General features: G+C 36.3%; 1 protein-coding gene across 2 annotated transcripts in view; it reads right to left on the reverse strand.

The window, feature by feature from the left end:
* The window catches only part of LOC149539679 (vesicle-associated protein 3-1-like), a 127,944-nt gene that overhangs the window by 43,537 nt on the left and 69,324 nt on the right, over nucleotides 1-15,083 (reverse strand). For both annotated transcript variants that reach the window (XM_089799314.1, XM_089799313.1), the window contains exon 8: nucleotides 6,230-6,307. In XM_089799314.1, coding sequence (XP_089655440.1) covers nucleotides 6,230-6,307 — 78 coding nt within the window. The remainder of the gene's footprint in view (nucleotides 1-6,229; nucleotides 6,308-15,083) is intronic.

The following is a 15,083-nucleotide window of genomic DNA, read 5'->3' on the forward strand; positions in this document are numbered from 1 at the left end:
AACATGAAATCAATCATCATTCTATATCTGACCAAAGCTACCATTTGTTCAACACTTTTAATTGTAATTGGGCTAGAAGCAGCGAGTTTTCCTAGACAACTCTATCTTTGACTGTATACAAGTCTTGTATTATTGGCCTTACTATTTCCCTCATAATCTTGACCATAAAATTCAATCACCGAGTGCTCCATATAGGAAAAGTAATCCATGTCCTTATCTTCAAAATGGTGAATTCCCAACTAAATTGCAACACTTAAAATAGTAGCTAGATTCTTCAACCATGTCGAGATTTTTAGGTAGATATATCATGATTTAGAGAAATGGAATGAAATATTGCTTGGTGCTCAGAATTATTAGTCCACATCAGAGTTACTTAATATAGCACATCTTTGTATCAATCATTGTTCAAGACCGATAGTAATGCAAAACCTTCAAATATTCTTCAATGCTAGGTTACTCTAGAAGCAACTTTTGTTTTCATTTCCTTAGCCTCCAAACATACCCATACAACTCATTACTTGTCATAGCCCTGAATGTTATCCCAAGTTTTATTCTTTTGTTGTATCTGCATGGCAGGCAATGGCCACATTAAAGTGAATTCGAATGTTCTGGTCTGTTATCTTTCCTATATCCCTGTGGCTGAAAAGAAGAGCAGTAATCCCTCTATGATTTTATTGTCATGTTCCTCTCCTTTATTTGGACTGAATCAATGTTCGATGATTCCTTTCAGATCTTATTGGTCGTAGTTTTGCAATGAATATTGATTTTAATCCTTCCTGATTGGCACCTATCATCTTTATTAGATTGATTCATCTTACTGGGGGAAATTATTTATCTGCCAGTCCTCTCCTCTCTTCGTTGGCTCCCATATCTAAGCGCGTGGAGAATTACAATCACTGTGAGAAGCTATGGTCAAACTTGATTTAGACCAGATTTGATCTCTTCAAGCAGAATTGCATAGCATAAACATTAAGTATGCGAGCAACCACAAGTTGTTCTAATAGAAAAACTTCTTTCTATCTGCATAAATAAGAAGTGCGACAAATGGGACATGTTCTTCCCTTGCTTTGAACCCACCTCCCGATAAACTCCTCATCATATCTACTTTCACAGCAATCAATTCATGCCACTTTCTCCTCTTCCTGAAATACGTTGAGGCATATCACACTCTTCTATTTCCTCCTCCTGCCCACACCTGTAATTAATCATTGTCATCAAAATGCTCTGACGAGGAAGACACATAGGCACTATTTCTTTTGTCTCCCGAATGAAGATGATATTAATTGCCACCAGCATCACAACTATATACCCACTTATGATATAGGGCATGCGGAAAATAGGCAGAAAAGCGTAGAGTAGTGGGAATACTAAAAATCCCAACAATGCCCACAAAATCTGGAGCCATACAATAACATTTTCCCTTCTCATACTATACAAGATCTTACACTTCAAACATAGAAATGTAGCAGCAAAGTTTGAAAGTAGAAAACTAAAATAACATATTGCGATCTGGTCATTGCGCTTTTGTAATTGAGATTTGCAAAACCATGTTGACATTGTGTTTGAACAGGTGACTTGGGAAATGGATATACGCCAAGAAATCCACTAAATATTAATAGATTGATGAAACTTTATTTTATCTCTCAGATGTGGTGATGTGTATCACCCCATATAGCAATGGGCCCAATAATACATGTGCTCTTTTCCCAAATTTCACTAAATAGTAACGTTGATTCTCTCCATCAAAATGCTATATAATTTCTTATACTGATATAGTCTGAAGATTACAATGTTCAAACCTTCCTCCAAAGATGGAGACTGAATCTCCTGGCAGAGGTAATTGGCTAGTGACACCCCTCAAATTGTAGATAAAAAGGTTCATTTTCTATATCATGTCAGATTCATAAATTCTGGTTGCTACAAGAATAAGTTTAGAGTTGTTGTTGAGAAAATCACAGAGTATTTATCAGAAGCAGGGGTTGCATGAAAAGGATTGATCATGTGGAAGCTTGAAGGTCACAATCAGTTATCGAACTCCTACCTTCACTCTAATAATCGGTGTCTAATCTTTCTACCATGTCTTTAATCACTTTCTTACATTTGCAGCCTAGCTTTGATACCATATTGTTAAGGTATGATCATTGTAAATGTAATAGCACTGCCTGTAATTTTTGTGTGTTCCAAAGACAGTGATCTTTCTTGTATTCATATTGTGGATGGGACAAGAATAGACATGTTCCTTCATGAGACATGCCTATCCATTAACACATATTATTTCATTACTTATAATTTGTAATAATTAGCCAACTGTTAATTATATATAAAATATATGTATACATTAATTGTCTAATGATTACTAATCAGAATGATTAACTAGTAATCAAAACAATGTAATCTCATGGTTAAATCAATCCAATTGAAGCTACAACATTAACAGGTATAGGTAACATTCTTATACTTAAAGTTTTATTCTATCTTAATATTGTCAAGATGTTTGAGATATATTTCAGCCTCATAGGAGTTATAATAAAGATTCTATACATTAGGAGTTTCCAAAAACTTCCAAACTTAGCTCAGGATTCAGCACGCCTTCAGCAATGTTACCTCCCACAACTTTTCCTAACTTTCAAAGATCAAATTTTGATGCTCGAACAAGGATTTTCTAAGGATTACAACTCATTTCATCACAAATCCCTTGATTTCAATTACATATCCCTGACAGACTTAGCAAAGCTCTCATTTACACCTGAGACAAGCTTGACTTCCCAATTGGCCAAAATTGCTCAAACTCACCCTTTCAGCACGGAGACTTGAAAATAGCTACCAAGACCACCTAAGACAACTACTCCTACTACTAAAACAAAAAGAAGGGGTCCCCATTTGCAATGGGGTGATGGTGTGAAAAACCTCACAAGAAGTACTTGGATTGTTTGATATTGAACTATTTCTTATATGCCCCAACAGAATCATGCAGTGAAGCGAACGAGCAAACAATTGAGTGAGATAAGGCATTACATATCGCAACATAAAAGTATGCATTATAAATCTTTGGCTGAAGCAACTTGTACTTTGTTATGCTCGTTACATTACTTACAAGGTTTCTACAAAAATTGTTCGAGACACCACAAGAAGTAAGAAATTTTGTAGTAGGAAGCCAACTATTGTACACTAGAATTTGGACATGTCAATTGGCCTACACTTCAAACGAGAAGTGAAAAAGGCTTAACCTTAATAGCATAAGTACATTATGAGGAGCTATTTGGAGTAGTCTTAAGACTATCAATTATGGAATCCTACCAAGGGCGTCGTCATTTAGATAAATGTGATATTTATGAATTGAATCCATGTAGAGACACTAACATGCATTCATAAGCCTACAAGCCAAATTGTTTACATGGTTGAAGATAGCACACCTAGCTCCAATTTGGCTAGTCTTTTAGTTGTAATTTTTGAGGATGTCTCAAAAAATGATGAGGATGTTTAGACTCTTTAGAGTGATGTTATGTTAATTGAGACTTCAATAAAAGATTTGGGCATTGAACTCTTCATCCTAAATGAGATCGATCTAAAACATGGAAAACCCTACTTCACTCATGGGAGGAGAAAGAGAGTGTTAGTCATCCCAAGAAAAACACCTAATTTGACTGGGCTAGCATTTTTGTTGAAGGGCATAAGGGCGATTGGTGATGATATGACTACACAAAGAAAGAGTCAAAGTCAAAATAGTAGGTGTACTATGGTCATTTGGCTGGGGTGTTGAACACACATGCAGAAGCCAAGGATAACAACAAAAGGAATGATGCACAGTAGATGCTTGATTTTAGATTTGTGAGGAGCATGGTCGATATATCTGCGATATATCACTAAACATCGAACTAGCGATATATTGCGCATCACTAAAAGAAATGATATAATCACAGCCAAGTATTTCATTGTCGCACACTGATGTTTAGGGTGAAGAATCGCTAAAACCCACGCATTCTCTCTGAAAAATTGGTCAACAAAAAATCAACTTGACAATAACTTAAAACATAAAAACATAAACGCAAAATAGAGTTTTCTCATTCATCTTTCCATTCTTTTCTTTTGTCTCGAATAATTCCTATGTATTTAACTAAAAACTTTGATTAATAGAAATTAGTATATGTTCTACAAATTTGGTGTATGTGTGTGTGTTTTCAAGAATAATTTAAGTAATTATATTTTTCCAAATGTTCGATAAAAGTGCCGGTTTCTTGCCAAGTATTTGGCGATTCCGAGTTTTTCAACTTTTTTGGGCTGGCTAAGTAATTACGAAGTCCAAGTTTCCAACTATGGTGAGAAACAATGATAAGATTGCAAACATGTTTGCCAATCCTGCAGTGAGTGAATTATTCAAAAAAATAAAGGAGCTCATTGTGCTATTGAGAACTGTCAATCTTGGGGTCTTTTAAAGCACCTGATGCTGAAATACGTGAAATAGAAATATCTTGAAAAAACAATAAAGAAAATATTTGCATGTACTGTGCTTAGGGTTTAAAAGAATTAATTCTTCCATATTTTTCCCACTGGGGTAAAAGCATAGAAGCCTAAAAATCTTCAAAACCAAATGCATTCTATATATTCCCAGAAAATGCATCTAGTGTCAAAGACAAGAAAAATGCAGGCTACCAGCAATCACATGATAGTTTCATGAGATGCCCAACCAACCATACAAATAAAGCAAGAAGTTAACCTCCAAACTTTTTTCAAGAGAAAATAACCCGAACCACACTCCAAACATCAATTTATTAAAAAACTATGCAGTCAACAATCTAATATTTTGTCCAATTCTCCCCATGACAATAATATGGCTGGCAGAGTCTTGAGCATGACACTAAGAAAAGGTATTGGTAACCATAACAAAATCAAAACTGTTGAAAATTGTATTTTTTCGTTTGATTTTTGAGACATTCCTTGAGATATAAATAAATCAAGTCTGGTTGGATTACTCTCCCTCGATCTTTATTCGGTTTTTTCTTTGATGTTTTCAGGGGTCTTTCTTTACAGGTTTGTTGACAGTTTATGCCCTTTACGGCTAAGCCCTGTTCCTAGTAGTTCTCTGTTTAGTTTACAGGATTAGGTCACGGCCTCTTTTTTCGTCTGATAGGTTTCTCAGACGCTTCAGGTGGTTTTCTCTTATTGGTTTCTTCTGTCAAAGTGACATCTAGTTTAGACGTAATCAGTTCTATGGTTTATTCAATGAGCATCACCCTTTATTAGAACGAATTTAGGATGCTTATCTGAGGAAGGATACAATATGGGTGTGTAAATTTAGGCATATTCAAATTAACTTGGAGAAGACAGGCGGCATGTACTAAGTATAGTTTAAATAAATCTTCAAAATATATAAGGTCTTTTAAACTCTTTAGTTTAGAGTATGGTAGAATATGATCATTTTTCATGTTGTTGTCAGATGGATATATCCTTTGATCCAAATCTACAAAAGAACATAATCGATTTTAATTTATCTAACTGCGTCCTACTATGAAAATGTAAGTTAGGATATGCATAGCTGACTTTATCACTTGAGTAATCAGGTTAATTCATAAAGTTTGTAATACTCCAAATAATGAAAACTGTTTATTTCAATCGGCATAAGGATAGTCTCCTAATATGTTTCAAAGGTGACTTTACGACTAATAAAATGGAAACTAATTAAGGAATATGTAGGTATTTTTATTTTTATAAAATCTAACAACGATCTTGGCCAATGAGCAATGTATACAGGTTCGATCAAGCATCTAAAGGCATGAATTTAAAGCAGTAAAGAAGAATATAAGTTCTCTAATACTTGTAACAAATCGAGGAAAACCCACGATGTAAGAAAATTCTGTAAAAGAGGGAATGTCCTCATAAGTTCCAAAATGTTTTGTAAATAGGGGTATTCACCTATATTATTTTCTGTATTTTCATAAGTGGACGAAAGTCTCCAGGCAAGATTGGAGATTTTTTTTGACTCTGTTCTTTCCTACTAGTGCCCATTTGAATGGAGGAAACATGTATAAATTTCTTTAATTAATAAAATAATTTGTCCTAGGCCTTTTACCAATAAAAAAAAATCAAGATTGGTATGCATAGCACCAGGCATGATAACCTTCTTCAAGCACTATAACATGACTCTAGATATTGAATAAAATTTAAAAATATATAAGAGATTCCCAAAGATCGCTAATTTTGTTCTTAAATCAACCTACTTTGCTGAACATACCAATTCCTGTTCCAGTTTCTGCTTTTGCTGAAAAGAAGCAGATTTCTCTTCTGTTAATATTGAGATTTTAGCCTGAGCCTGCACAAGCACCAAAGAATTCTGTAGTCTTCATGTATCCAAAAAACAATTTATACTTGTGCAAAATTGTGATGTCTTCTGCAAGACTGGTCATAGAAATAAAATCACTACTAAAATGTTTCTATGAGAGGTAAAATGTTTAAATGCAACTGTGTAATAGCTTTATTGTTACGGACTCGAACAGTCAATAAAATTCAAGTGCACGAAACTGTTGAAATCATTTTCTACAGTTCCATTTTCTGAGAAACTTGTGTCAGATATTCTTAACAAGACTGATAGTAACACCACAAGAATTCACCTGTCATAAAATATAATGAAGATTTAATAAGCACTACCATGTGAAGGATAATTATGCATACATGTAAAAGCATTGATGGCTAAATTGAGTGTTAAGACAAAGAATAATGTTTTGAATTACAATGCAATACAATTGTATGAACTCAACAATCTGGTATTGTATTTTAATTTAGTCCATTGTTATCAGGTGATCAGTGTAACTAATGTTTGTTAGTGTTGTTGAGGGCCACTGGTGTTTATAAATGTTTGTTAGTGTCTGTTACACGGCAGTTCAGATTCCCCGTTCAACCCATTGATCACTTATTACTGATGATTTTAACCATAAAGTATAATGCATGGATAATGTTGCTGCCAAACATGAAAATTAGTATCAAACAGGCCAGCCCCACAACCCCTCAAAAAATTCAAACTGCCAGACACTATGTTCACGAGGACATAACATTTTGAGGGAATAATATAGATAAAACCTACTTATTGCTCAGAAAACTTATGTTCTTTTTTAGAAACATGAGATAAGATCTGCAAATGAAGCACACTCCACCAAAATTGATGACAAAATATATTTTCTCTGAAAGCTTCTTGTTAATATGTAAATATTCTAGGAGGTACAAAATCTAATTTGATTTTGGGATGGAAAGTTGAATATCCCATAATTTTTTATTCCATCCAGACCTATTATTGTTCCAACTCAGATTACAGATCAAAAGTTGCATTATTTCCTCAAACTACATTGGCAGGTAATCCCATGTTTGGTTACAGACAACCTTCAACATATTTCTTCCATCTTTTATGGGCTCTCTCAAACTACCGTACAGTCTTTCTTTGCATGTTTCCATGTTTCATAGCTCCATAGATTGCTTAACGCTAACCTTGCTTCTTAGATCGTAATAGATATAAGTTAAAAGGTTCAAAACAACTTACATAGAACTGTATCATACAAATGTAATCTTATGGCTTGATTTCCACACAATAATCACATGGGCCACAAACACAGTCACACCAAACACATAGGAGTTACACACAAGACAAACACAGAGCATACACATTACATACACAACATCCAAGAATCACTTAATCATGATCACCCAATGGATAAGGACAGATACACTCATTGAGTACAACCTTCGATGGCCACAAGGATGAGATCCTAGAGAGGAGGTAGGGAGTGTAATCACAATAGCCAAGCATACTGGCTAAGAAAATTCAGCTATGCATCAAATTGCCCCCAAAAGAAACCCAACAAGCAAGGACCAGCTCTCCCCAAGCAGACATGCCTTCTATTCTCATAGAAGACCTATACAAGTGCTCTAACTATGTCATATGAATCAATATCTTGGTTTATTTTAAATATATTACTATTCATGATATTTTAACCCTCACTAATTAAGGAAACTAATGCACAAAATATCCAGAAGCCACTTCTGACCCCAACAAACATCAGGAGGCACTCCCCTACTACTCTCTAATACCTCCAACTTAGGTTCTTTACAACTCAACACAAATGAGCACGGATGGAAAAAAGGCACAAAACTTTGCCACACAAAATTTTGAACATGATTTTAAAACATCCACAAAAATCATGGAGACATGGATTACCCCATACCAAAACATCCAAATTCAATTTGAAGAACAGAAGCTCATTTTTTAAAAATGTTTATCACTAAGAATTTCAAAAAAACCAAAAGTGCCCTTTTGCTTCAGACATGTCCAACTGATGTATGAAATAAAACTTACATTCTAAGAAATTTTTAAATTTTATTACAGCAATGGCACATGTAGTGCCTCTCGTGTTTGCAGTCTGTACCTTGTTATATTTTGATCTGAGAGATACTTGTTACTCATGTTATTTTACATTTGAGATAACCTGATGGTCGGATGTTATAATTTGATTTCCAATATCATAGATGTTAGATTACTGTATTGCTCAATTGATCATATCTGCATGATGATGCCTTTTTGAGATGACAGTATGTTTTATGATGATATCTAGTTATTCGGTATTTGGACATATCCTTTGATTATGTTTATGTGTTGGATTTAATGCTATGGTTAATTACTTCATTTTTGTTTTGTGATGCTTTATGCCAACGTGAGTGATGTAAATGGATTAATTTAGTATAATTAAATAAATAGTTATATTAGGTTATTTAATATTTTTTTACTTCAGCTATGTTATTATATGCAATTGCACTTGATCATGTGTTTTAGTGTGCAGGATTTATATCCCTGGCAGTGGCACATAGAGTTAGTGATTCCGTTGTTCATATCTAGCCAATGACGTCCCTGTATGGTCGACATATCCTGTTTTATTGTTTAAATTAAACGTTCCGGTGAATTAATAAATTCAAACTCATTTGCATTATGTGATTAGACCCATGAGCGTGTCTATGCATTTAGAGGTTCACATTTGTTGCAGAAGTTTTTAAAGAAATTTTGTGATTTCGGTTTAAAGGATTTTTGGGCTTTATTTTAATTAATTTTAATTTTTGACAGCTTTGCCTTAGTTGAATTCCAACTACTTGGAATAGCCTATTTTTGTTTGAGTCAAATTAGGGTTTAACTAGGTGAACTGGTTATTTACCCTAATTGATTATTCACTCACAAAGTGAATAAGTATCCAAAAAGGAATTTTATTCCTCACTTCTCACTTTCTGAAATAAGAAAATTGAGAGCTTTTTCCAAATCCTCTTCTGTAGGATTGCATTTTAGTTCGTTGTAGGAGCTACGGGCATGGGATGTTTGCAAGATCGGTCTCCTTGGATCCATCTCGGGGAGACCTTGGATTGTCATGATTTTTGGTAGCTTTCGCAGGTTATTTATTTTATTGTGTTGATTCCCATTTTTGCCCTTTTGGCTGTCAAGTAGGGCTCTCCCATTTTTATCTTTCAGCTTTTTTTTTGGTAGTTGTATGTTAGGAGGTTGAGAACTAGTGTTCCCCTCCGTTTATGATTGCTAGTTCTTGTAATGTGCTCGTTATAAGATAAATCATTTATCAAACTATTGTAATGGGCCGATTGATTTTTTTGTATCTCAGACCCATTCTTATTTTGTTTCAATAGTTTGTGTCATTGTCAACTATCTTTGTACACCCTCGGAAAGTTTTCCATGACGGGTATTTAAGCACGGCTTAGAGGTAGTCTTTAGGTATACAATTTGGATTTTTTTTTGTACTGTGAATTCCAGTTGGGATTCCCTAGTGTTCACCATTTTGGAAGTGAAAAATCTTTACTATTTGGTTCTTGCAGTTTCGATGGGATTCAACCCTCACCCTATTCCATCACCTGTAACACTTCGTTCAGATCTAGCAAATCAGAACACTATCTTTCGGCATATATTGAAGGAATTATTCGTATTCAAGTTTCTAATCTTGTATTTGATCTATTTGTGTTTTGTATGAACAAATTGTCATTCGTTGTTGTATCGTGTGGTAGCTAGACACATCCGTACAGCTCCCTCCTTGCCCATACGAAATTCATTCTCCCACACCTCTTCCACCACACCCCGTACCTTCCTTGCTTCCTCTATCCCTTCACCGTACGGCCTGTTGTACGACCTTCTTAGTCATCATTCCGTACACCATTCTTACCATCTACCACACCACCGTACTTCCCTTTCCATTCCCAGTACGACCAACTCGGCACTCACCATGCATCATTCTGTCCTTAATTGTACGGCCTCTAACTCATTTCCATGACCCTCCCACTGTAGCATCCATATGGCCATCTCTTTCATACCGTATGGCCTTACATAGCTTCTATACGACCCACTTCCTAGTACTGTACAATCGACATTTGTCCTTGTCCTTGACACATCGTACACCCAAGCTATACGGCCTCCATTCCCTCTACACATATTGGAAGAAAAACGTCCTTTCCTATTCCATCTGATTGCCACATTGTGTAGAGAAGATATTTGGTGAATTCGAGTACGGGAGCGGAACATTACAATTCTGCCCGGTTGGTCAGGTATGGACGTTTCCCCGATTTTTGGAATGAGGTTTTGGGGTTTTGCATTGTTATGCTGACCATTTTTGCATACGGTGTCCAAATTCGATTCTTATTGGATTTTTGAGGCTCATTTATCCTTGGGGTGAATGGGTTTTATTTTCATTGATTTTCGTCAATGTTGGTTTTTGGGAGTTGTTCACCTCGATTTGCATGTTGCCCATTTTTCTCAAATTTTCTTGGCATGATATCAGTCGTGGGCTTGGATTATCTATAGGATGTCAGTCAGACTATTGTTGCACTTTTATGTTGCATTGGGATGCGTGTCACATCCATACTCTTGAGCTTGTATTTGGTTGAGTATTATTTTGCTTGTGTTCTCATCCAGCCCTTGTTTTATTATCTTCATGATGGTGGTGTGCCCATGCACGAACATGTGCATGTGCATTTTTCGAGTGACTTGCGAGGCTTAAACTCCCAATTGTATTCAGTGGAGTTATGTTCATTGGGGTTGGGTTGGGAATATGCATGCCTATGGGCGCTCATCACTTGATGAGCATGGGTAGGGTAAGGTAGCACCATGGAGGGGCTTCTACCGCAACCTTGGTGACTATTTCCTAGGTTGGAGTGAAGAAGGCTTAATTAAGTGATAACTAAATAAATTACTAGGTAATAAATTTAAGATAATAAAAGGATATGTGAGCACTCGATGTTAGTCTAAGAACATAGTACGTGCACCTCCCCGAGGGAGTTGATGGCGCATGATACTAGCTTGAGCTACCCGATGCCAAGTAATTTACCCTCCAGCGAGTCCCTACATAGTTGACCCATAGAGTGTTTGATTAAGACCTGTTGTACTTGCATTGTCTCATAATCTTGGATACAGTCCTCTTTACTATTTGGCGCGGGTGTTAGCCATGGACGTTTGCTTTATGTGGGTTTGTGGTTGGATCATTATCTCCATTAGCACAGCGAGAGTGGACATACGGGTTTCACGTGGTTGGGAGGCATAGCTACTTATAACACTACTGGGGACCGGTATACAAAGACTGTCTATTATTCTAGTGTGATTGATGCTTGATGTTTCACTTGGTTTATCCGAGTTTCCGAAGTATGTTCCCTTGTGACTTATGCTTTAATTGGAATGCTTGGATATCATGTTTAGATGATATTAGTTTATTTGACACATTCCTTATTTATGATGGTTAGCATATAGTTAGATGATGTGACTCACTTAGTTGGATATCTATTGCTTCATTGGTTTAGCATGTTAGATGATCTTGTTCTTATAATGTTATTATGTTAGTAGTGACACCCTCATAAGACAGCTCCGACTATCCAGTTCGTAGTTTGGGATGTTACGCGTGGGGGATGGCTAGGGCCTTCGAGGTCTCATGATGCTATTACAGTTGGGTGGAACCGCGCATGAGTTTAGTTGTTTTTGTTTAGTGCAATGTTGCTTTCCGCATGTTGTTCATTTACTGCTATGGTTTAGATGGTTGTTGTGTTTCCATCATGTAACTCTTGCGTTTGAGTGTCCAAGCCTCGATTTGTGGATTGGGTACTCCCCAGTGTGGAGGAATTGCTTATCATGCTTTTTTGCCCTTTGTTTTCCTTGTTTGTTGTTATACTTCCTCACATCAGAGAAGTGTTTCCCCGTGTGAGAAAGCGTTCTCTCGCACGAAGCGCAATGGAAACTCGCGCAAGATTATACTCTCTCGCACAAGACATGGCACTTCCTCACGTGGAGTCGGGCATTCTCTCACGCGAAACTCGACATTAGTGCGGAGAGAATTGTTGGCTGGTTTTGGCGTTTCCTTGCGTGGGAAGGTAGTTCCTCACACTATGCGATGCACTTCCTCATGTAGAGATGTACTTCCTCATGCAAGACTATTAGTTGCATTTTCTTGCGCGGGAAACAGGGGATATCTCTGTTGTTTTTCAGGGAACACGTTTAGGTGTTTTGAGTACCCTTTTGGTTTGCTCATCTTTCTAGGCTTCAATAGATCAAAGATTTTAGGTTCTATTGTTGTCTGTGTTTTTGTCTTTCGGTTTTGAGTGCATCAATTTGTAGTGATGCTTGGAGATTTGTTGGTGTTGGATGATTGTGTAGTCTTCCATTGCGATCTTTGTGATCCATGTATGTTGATTGTCATGTGCATCCATACTTGTTTTCAAAAAAACAGTTATCTTGGCTTTTATTTATCCTTGTTCCAAGGATCTCCGAGCAGGGCATTACAGCACATAATGGACATTTAAAAAATAAATTATTAAAGCAATTTACTAGGGAAGCCTTATGCTCCCTTAAGTGTGAGTAGGGCATACTACAATCAAAATAAGGGAAAGAGAGAAAAATACCTCCAATTTTATGAAAAGATAAGTTAAATAAGGTATTATGTGCTATGAGGCAGTAAAATGTTATTTGGGATATGATCTATACTCTTGGCTATGATATCAATCGAGCATTGAATGACTATGGCTAAAAAATAATATCTTTAAATGAAACAATTGATGTCTGAGACTCATATTTGCATTGTGATGTTTCAGCATTTTCTCCATGATCTTAGGTCTAGGTCCTAGAGTGAGTGTGGGAGTGGTTCCTAATATGTTCCCAGCCTGTAAGAGGCACGCATGCAATTACATTGAGGGGGGCTCATTAATAAAGTGAAAACATAAAAAGAGAACATGGGATAAAAAGCATAATGAGATACTTGAGCTCAATTCTGCCCAAGCGAGGCTAAGGATGAATTGGGAAGACGTGTTCATTTGTGTGATGCCTAAACTTACCCTAAGAAATTTTGCTTGCAAATGTACCATTGGATCTTGTAGATTGTCATTCGTCTGTAGCAGAGCATGCACAGTTCCATATGGTGCATCCATAAGAGCACATACACTGACACTTCTTCCTCTAGACCCTAGCACCTAGTACCTTGTAGATTCAAGTAGAGATGTCAATTGTGTATGTTTGGTATAATAGCACATGGTGAGGTCGGATCTTACCTTGAGATTATGCCCACATCTATGTCATTGGATTGTGTATTATTGTCATTCTTGTCAGTACAAGAGATTGTGTGTATGCTTGAGAGTAGTGATTCAATGGTCCTTGACTAGTTAATTACTTTGCATGATTATTGCATTTAGATTGCATTGTTTGGCGTGAGTATATGTGTGTTCCCTTGTATGCCTTGTGTTCTTTTAGGTCGTGTGAGTATCTCCACAAGCATAGTGGGATGGGCCTAAAGATGCCAAATGGTCAAGTGGTATGACAAGTCATTTATGGGGACCCACATACAAGTGGTGGACCAGACTTAGAGACTTTTGTGCATACCTCATTGCACTTCTCTATCCTTGCTCTCTTACTTTCATATATTTGTACTCATGTTTTCTAATTTAATTTTGATAGTTACTATAATTGTACCTTGTATATTGATGTAATCAAGTGAACTGGCCTCGATCTTGTGTATGAATAATATTGTTTTAGGTAAATAATGCAAATTTGCTGGTATAAATGGCAGACCAAGGGATGGTTTTTGTTCTCACCTCACTGACTTATTGAGGATATTGTCCTAGAAGTTTGATCATGCACTAAGGCAAGCATTGATCATCACAAAACATGCCTTTCTCATTGTCTCCCACCATCTTAAATAGGCAAGTAAATTTTACCCTAACAAGTGGGCCTTGAGATGGGTTGGGTTGGCCCAACAAAACAAAAAATAATTTTACTAATAAAATTTATGCTAATATTTTTCAATAATTACATTTATTTCAAAACTAGACAAAAGAAAAACTGAAAAAAAAAACCAATGGTGTTATCCAAAACCACATGACCAACCATCCACTATTTTGGGTCCATGACATCATCGCTGGTGTCTTGTAAACCGATCTGCTCTTTCGATGCTGATTGGATTGATTGCCTTGATGGTTTCGTGCCTTCTTCCTTTGGTCATCTTCCTTTTATGCCTTCGTGTCTCTTTGAAGAAAGACAACTTGTGGACAATGTTGTCCTTAAGCAATGGTCACAGGTTATTTTAACGACGTCTCTTCATAACCCAAACCAATCACTGCTTAAAGTGTCTTAATTATTGTTAGTTATTGATCACTTTAACGTAGTAAGAGCATCGTTTCCTTTATGTCAATCATCACTACCTAATATATTGTTTCTCCCATAGATTGTCTTATTGTAGAAATATTGCTGATATATAGACTTATTGCGAGATGCTGATCTTGGTGACAAATTGCTACAAGTTATTGCCACCAAGAAATTTCAAAATATTGCCAACATTTTGCTAAGTTATCGCCATGATATCAGTGATAAATACCTATCTTTTCACGCCCATGGGTTCAATAAACTGTGATGGCCTCACAAAAGACAAAAACACAATTTCAAAATGCCATTTGAGTTTCGGAGAGGGTAGAAAGGTTTGAGAGGAGGAAGGCCATAATTGTCAGCCTTCCAGACCAATTTGGAATGGATTCAAAGAGATTTTTTAAGCAAATTCAGATTCACAAGTAAGTTTTCAAAATTCATTCTCTTT

The sequence above is a fragment of the Cupressus sempervirens genome, chromosome 9 (genome assembly GCF_028749045.1).
Source record: "Cupressus sempervirens isolate cs-2001-9-10 chromosome 9, ASM2874904v1, whole genome shotgun sequence".
In the NCBI taxonomy this organism is placed as follows: Eukaryota; Viridiplantae; Streptophyta; class Pinopsida; order Cupressales; family Cupressaceae; genus Cupressus; species Cupressus sempervirens.